Here is an 8498-nt window from a genome sequence, read left to right on the forward strand (position 1 = left end):
AATGTATTAGTATATATATAGGGGAATTTTATATAATTTTTATGTATAATGTATATATATACGTATAAAATATAATTTTATATATAAAATATATATATATACTATTATATATATAAAATATATATAAAACGTATATGTTATGTTTTATATGTAATGTATATATGTTTTATATATTTTATATATGTATTAATATGTATATATATAATATGTATATATGTATATATATATGTACCCATTATAAAAGGGGATATATGTTTTTATATGTATATATTAAAAGTATTATTAAAATTTTATTTTAAAAGTATATATTTTTATATATACGGGGTTATAATTTTATATATATAAAATAAAAACGTTATATATATCATATATTTTAATTATATTTATATATACGTATAAAGTATTTTGTATTTTAAAGTATTTTGTAATTGTATTATATATTGATAATGTATATATATATGGGTATATATATATATTTTTTATGTTATATAAAAGTATATATTTTATGATATTTTTATATATTATATGTATAATTTTATATATAATATATGATTGTATATATGTAAAAATATATATTAAAATATGTAAAATGTTAAGGGATAAAATATATATTATATATGTATAGTTTTTATGTATAAAAAATTAAAAAATGGGAAAGTATATAGGGGGGGAAAAAAAATAGGGAAAGGGGAAAGAATAAAGGGATAGGGGGAAAAAAGAAATTGGGGGGAATAAGGGAAAAATGGGGGGGGGATAATGAAAAATAGATAGAAGGGAATAAAGGGGGAAGGGGGGGTAGGGGGGGAAAGAAAAGAATAAAGAGATAAAAGAAGAGGGAAGAGGGATAGAGGTGGATATAAAATAAATATGTTAAATAATTAAAGAGGAGAAAAAAAATATATTGGGGGAAAAAATAAGGGGGGGGAAAAAAAGGGAAATTACAAAAAGGGAAATTAAATAATGGGGGAAATATAATAATTTTTAAAAGGGGGGGTAAAATAGAAAGGGGGGAAATAAAAGGGGGGGGGAAAAAAAAAAATTTTTAAAAAATATATAAGGGGGGGAATTTTAAATAATCATGTTTGAGTAATAATATATAAATAAAGGGGGATTATAAAAGGGGAAAAAAAGGGAAAAAAAAGAATATATATAATAATAGAATTATATTTTTTATATTTAAATATATATTTTATATTTATATATAACATTATATAAATTTGAAACCTATAAAATAATTAACAATAGATTTTAATAAGGGGGAAAATTAAATAGGGGTAAAATTTAAATAATATTTAAAATAAATATATATAAAATAACATTTAGAATATAATAAACATAAAAAAATATGTAATAAAAATATAAGGGGGTTAATAATATATATATGTAGAAAATATAACAAAATAATAACAATATATTTTTATATACAAAAAATTATAAAAATAATTATATTTTATAATATTTTAGAAATAAAATATATATAAAACTAAATATATTAAATAAAATTTTTTAATATATAATATATTTATACATAAAATTAATTCCAAAAACATAAATTTTAAATATACAATATATTTTAATTTTAAAAACAAAAATAATAAATATATATAATATAATACCCTTTTAATATATATAAAATAATTAATACATAATAATATAAACCCTAATATATTAAAAAACATATATAGAATAATTTTTAAAAGAATATAATATAAATACATAAATATAATACATAATTAATTTATATAAAAATAATATATATAAAAAAAATATTTAAAATACAAAACCCAAAAAAATATATTAAAACCAAAAATTATACAAAATTGAAAAAACATAACTAAATTTCATATAACAATACCCTATTTTAAAAATATAACATATACATATATATATAATAAAATATACATAACTATTAAATATTAAAATATAAAATTTCAATTTTATAACATATAAACATAACATAATTTTAAATAAAACATTTATACATATACAAAATATTATATAAATTTTTACAAAAATATACATTTTAATTTTAAGTATAATTAAAACACATACAAATACATAATAATAATAATTATACATAATAAATTTTACATAAAAATATATATATTAACATTTAACAAATTAAAAAAATATATAAAATACATATATTAAATAAATAAAAATAAACATATATAATATATAAACATATAAAATAATATAAAAACAAGAAATATATAATATAATATAAATATAATATATATCTAATGATAAAAGAAAGATAAATATTTTAAAATACTAAATATATATATAAAAGATTATATAAAAATATATATAAAACTTTTAATACATAAAATATACAAAATACATATTTTAAAATAAAATTTTATGAATATATACCAATATTAAAATTTTAAAAATAACATTAAATAACTAACGTAAAAAATAATTATATAATACGAAATATAAAAAATTAAAATATATAAATAATTAAAAAACATTATAAATTTTAATAAAATTTGATATAATTGAGGGGGTTTTAAAATACAAATAAATAATTTTTATACCAAAATAATTAAACTATAATTAAAAAACATATAATACTAAAAAAATAAATACAAAACATATAACATTTCATATAAAATACATATAACATATTTATAAATAAATAAAAAAATAAACTAATACAATTACCCTGTTAATAAAAATTTTGGATAAATATATAAAATTAAAAACCCAAAATAATATATACCCTAATATATAAAAATATATTTTATAATATATACATATAATAAACAAAAATAAATACACAATTTTAAAAATAAATACATATATAATTTATTAAACAAAAAATATTTTATACATTTTATATATACCTAAAAATAAAATACATAATATAGAATAATATATAAAAAAATTTTATATATATAATATATAATTTTTAAAAACCGAAAAAAAAAGTAACGTTATATTATAAATAAAATATATACAAAATTATATACATATATAAAATTTTAACCCTAATAAAATAAATTATATTTTATACATATAAAATTTTAAATATATATAAATATATAATACAAAAAATCCAAAAATAAAATATAAATAGATATATAATTTTCTTAATAAAATATATATACGATATAAACATATAAAAAACATAAATATAATATAACATATATATAAACATTTTATAAATAACCCATATATATATACCAAAAATATAAAAATTTTTAAACACATATATATTTAAAACATATTTTTATATAAAACCCCCCCCCCATTTAAAATATAAAATATATAAAATACACAATATATAAAAATTTACACACATATATATATACAACCATTATATATAAAAACAATATTTTATATAAAAAATTATATAACAATATATAATTTCAAACATATTATCAACATATATATAAACATATTTTAATACAATATATATATAACCTTTAAAATATACATATATAATTTTAAAAACAATATAATTTTTACCCCAAAATTTTAATCCCTATATATATATATTATTAATAATTATATAAATTTTAATTATTTTTATATATATACATAAAATATAAACATATATAATATATTTCATTTTATAATAATATATATAATACAAAAATTTCAAAACATATATATTTAAAATAACTTATAATAATATTCAAATATACATAATAATAATATATATTTCATATAAAACATTTCATATTTTATATTAACCCTATATAAATTTTAAATATATATAAAATTATAAATATATACCACATAATATTATAAAACATAATACATAATAAAAATATATTTTACATATATACATAATTTTCATATATACATACATAAAATTACATAATAAAAAATATATACATATATTTCATACAATAATAACCCTTTTATAATACATATTTTTATACATATATAATACTATATATAAAAATATAATTTCATATATTTTAAACATATATACATACATAATAAAATAGATACATAAATTTTAAAACATATATACATAAAAATAAATAAAATTATAATACATATATATACAAAATATAATAAAAATATATAATATATAATAATATATATACTATAAAAAATATAAAAATATTATTTTTAAATAATATTACATACAAGTATATATAGTTTCCCCCTAAAATAAAATTCTTTAATTATTCATAAATTAAACCCAACAATCAAAACCCTTAAATTCTAAAAAAAAATTTTAAATATTTAACCCTTAAACCCAAATTTAATTATTAAATATTTCCAAAAACCTATTAAAGGGGCGGGTAAAAAGAGGGTTGTTCCCCCGGGGGAAGGAAATTCAAACCCCCCTTAAAAGCTTTTAAAAAAAGGGGGGAAACCCCCATGTGTTGGGAAGGCCCGGGAAAAAGGAGAATGTTACCCCAAAAGGGCCACCCCAATCTCCCTGGAAAAGGGGGGACCCACCCCCCTTTTCCCTCCCAAAAACTTTACCTTTAAAACCCGCCAATGGGTACCAAGCTTGGGGGGGGGGGTTTGGGGCAGAACCCAACCGTTAAAAAAAGGGGTAAATGAGAAATGTTAAATTTTAAAAGGTTTTTAAAACCGGATTCCGTAAGGAAATGGGGAATAAGTTTTATTTAAAAGCATAAAAATTTTAAAATGAAATTGGGGTATTATTTGCCCCCCCCAACCCCTAAACCCCCCGGGTTTTAAAAGAAGTAAATGTATATAAAATGTAATTTTTGTATAATAGTATAAGGATAATAAGGTTTGGGGTTTGGGGTTTTTGTTTAAATAGTTAAGATAAAATTTTTGTATTTTTTCCCCTAAAGGGAATTAAGGTTTGAAAAGAAGGAATTAAATGAATTAAGGGGGTTTTTAGGAAAAGTTTGTAAAATGGAAAAATTTATTATAAATATTAAAATTTATATATCAAATTTTTTCTGGATGTAAATTTTAAAATGTTAAGGAAAAATTTTCCGGTCCTTTTTTTTTAATAAATTTAAACTGTTTGCTTTTGAGTTTTTTCCTTTTTTTTTTTTTCCTTTTAAAAATTTTCTTTTTTTTTTTTCCCTTTTTTTTTAAGCTTTTAAAAAGGGTAAATAAACAAAAAAAGGGGAAATTTTTTTGTTTTTGGCCTTGTTTTTTTTAAATTGTTTTTTAAATTTTGTTTGTGACTCGATAAAAACACCGGGCGGAAGGCAATGGCAAACCACCGCTCTAAATTGCTAAGAAAAAATTGTGGAAGCCCATGATTGTAAAGGCCGCGGTGACCGAATGGTTAGAGTGTCGGACTCAAGACTGTCGCGACGACAATCTGAGTTCAAGGGTTCGAGTCATCGACCGCCGCGTTGTTCCCTCGGGCAAGGAACTTCACCTTGATTGCCTACCTAGCCACTGGGTAGCCAAGCCAGCACAGGTCAAGTGCTGGTCCCAAGGCCGGATAAATAGAGAGAATGATTACCTAAAAGGTAACACCGGCACTCTCCGTGGAAAGGAACTGGGGACCCTACCACGTACTCACTCCAAGAGCATCACAACGTGAAAACTGCAATTGAGTATCATGCTGTGACCACGGCGGCTCAGACATGAACCTACCGTTAAAAGAAGATATATATGTATGTATATATACGTATATGTATATATATGTATATGTATATATATGCATATGTATATATATGTATATGTATATATATGTATATGTATATATATGTATATGTATATATATGTATATGTATATGTATATATATGTATATTTATATGTATACATATGTATAGATGTATATATCAATGTGTGTGTGTGTGTGGTTTATGTACTTTAAATAGATTAAGGCATAACAATTTTTCCGTAGCTCTTCTTTCCAGTAATTGAAGGTAAAGGTTTTGAAGACAGAATGCACACTTCAACTGAATTCAGAGGATTATTGACGAGTTCTGTAAGACTATGAAAACATGTTGATTATAAATATATAAAATTTATATACAATTACTACTTCACGAGTGAATAAAAGTGGTATAAGACAAAATTCTATCTTTCTTATATAATGTTGCTAGTAGTCCTCCTTATTGTTTACTTTATAAGCTTAAAAGGGGTAATACACGATGTGTTGCTTAATGGTATTGTCAGGTTATAGCTGAACAGTTAGTTAAACAACGGTGTGAGTGATTCAATTTATTGAAATTCATACAAATGACTTCTTTCTGCATGCGCCAAATTAAGCATTATAATTCCTTTTATTAGAGTTCCCACAGTTACATTTCATCTCATTACAGATTTCCTAATGTCACATCAAATGGGTGAATTGCATACTCACTAATCCTTCCAGTAAAAGAAAAAAATATCACAGACTTGATGGAATTTGCTAACAATGTAATCACGGAAGGGGATGTAAAAAAAAAAAAAAAATTAAATTAAATAAAATACAGCATTTTGCATGAACTGCTAAATTGTTTCTGCAAATCATTATAATAATGACAGTGTATAGCTTTCATAGAAAATAGAATGACAGATGGAAGTGTATCACAAATTCATACTTAATCCACTATATCGTCAGGATTGCAAGGATACTTTTTCTTAAAAACTAAGTGGAATGGGCATGATGAATCCTATTGCATTCCTTGTTAACACATTGTAAAACTTCGAGACTAAGCTTCCACTCCACGATGAATTCTCTTCAAACAGTATTGTTGAGCAACTTTCAACTGGCTGAAATTTAACATCTAACCGGTTTCTCCAAACTGCAGATGCAAGCTAAATGTTTGAAATTAATATAAAAAATGTTGAGAGGCAAGAAGGCAGAAGCACAAAAACCCTTACCATAATATGAAATAGGCAAGCTTATCAGTGATTGCTGTCTCTGGCAATGAGTCGCATATTAGATTAAAACTAGAAAGATAGTAAAATATATCTATAAACAAAATTTACTATGCATTATTTTAGTACACACAATGGTTATGAAATATTAAGAAGTATAATCTGAACTGATTAACAAAAACCTACACAACTAGGATAAACTTGTTGCTAATGATACCTGATGAAGCAAAGCTGCTCAAATCAGGCTTATGACATTATGCTCACTTGCTCATTAGTCTCCACACTTCTTTCCCAACATTGTCTTTGCAAATATTTGGAACCCTTTTACAAAAAGTTTAAAAAATTAACTACAGTCAATCTAATGTGCTATGAGACTGCAAACAGCTTTTCTACATGCTAGTTCAATTTCAAGGTTAGCATCCCCTAAATAGTCATGATCCCTTGAGAGGTTAATGCCTGCTACGAAGAGCCTTAGTGGAGTTAGGGGTTTCCAGGTCCAGGGATGCCCATCTACCAGAGTTTGGTGGAGAAGCCACCTGGAGGGATGCGCTGTTTCTGCTGCGGCTGTGGCTGCTCTGTGGTCTTAGTCTCAGGAGTCTCTGATGAGACAGGGTTTCCAGCTGAAATATAAAGCATTCCTTTATTGTTGTTCATTGATTACAGAAACTGATAAGATAAAATTCATAAATGTTACAGAACTGCAAAACTACTATAAAAAATCAGAATTGATCAAATCAAATCAAATCATTATGTTTACTTTACATAGCAATTAAATGCTCTCGATGGAGAAACTAAATCAACGTTGGAACATTAACTACTATAATATAATCAAATGCCAATTCCATAGCCAAAAAATGTTGATGTTAACCAAGTGTTCTGACATTAGTTTTCAAACTAAGAATGGGATGCATGCCTTGTAATATACACTAAGAAAGTATTGAATGAAGTCACAGCTCCATCTAAATTACTTTTACACTAACCAAAGGCACTTCAAAAGTTTTCTGTTGTAACCATCAGACACATCACATTTCTCCATTAACCGTTCTAGCCAAGTCAAAATAAAATTTTCTTGAATTTACTTTAAATAACTAAAATAGATAAAGCTACAGAAGCTGCCGCCACCTCAAAACCACCACCAATTGTAAAAATAAAGTCAAGCAAATAAATAGAAGCAATAAATTCCAAGTCAGGACACATGTGCATGGATCTTTTGTAATCACAAATACACAAACAATATTAATACTTACACCTATATATAAGTACGTTCACATACACACATCCCTGCACTTGTGTTTTGTGTGTACATATATATAATATAATACAATATAATAATATATAATATAATACAATATAATAATATATCTATTATAATATATATCTATTATTATAATATACATCTATTATAATATATATATAACATATATATATTATAATATATATATAATATATATATATATATATATTATATAATATTATATATATATATATATATATATATATATATATATATATATATATATCATTATTATATATATATATATATATATAATATTATATATATTAGATATATATTATATACATTATATATCTATAATATATATTAATAGATATTATATATATATATAAATATTATATTATAATAATATATATTATATACATTTATATATATATATATATTATATACATAATATATATAATATATATACTTTTATATATACTA

General features: G+C 21.9%; 1 protein-coding gene across 6 annotated transcripts in view; it reads right to left on the reverse strand.

Annotated features, from left to right (window-relative positions):
* Nucleotides 1–6123: 6123 nt before the first annotated feature.
* The window catches only part of LOC119584443 (microtubule-associated protein Jupiter-like), a 39517-nt gene continuing 37142 nt past the window's right edge, over nt 6124–8498 (reverse strand). For all 6 annotated transcript variants that reach the window (XM_037933054.1, XM_037933052.1, XM_037933055.1 and 3 more), the window contains one exon: nt 6124–7398. In XM_037933054.1, coding sequence (XP_037788982.1) covers nt 7289–7398 — 110 coding nt within the window. In that variant the 3' untranslated portion in view covers nt 6124–7288. The remainder of the gene's footprint in view (nt 7399–8498) is intronic.

Source organism: Penaeus monodon, chromosome 18 (assembly GCF_015228065.2).
Source record: "Penaeus monodon isolate SGIC_2016 chromosome 18, NSTDA_Pmon_1, whole genome shotgun sequence".
NCBI lineage: Eukaryota > Metazoa > Arthropoda > Malacostraca > Decapoda > Penaeidae > Penaeus > Penaeus monodon.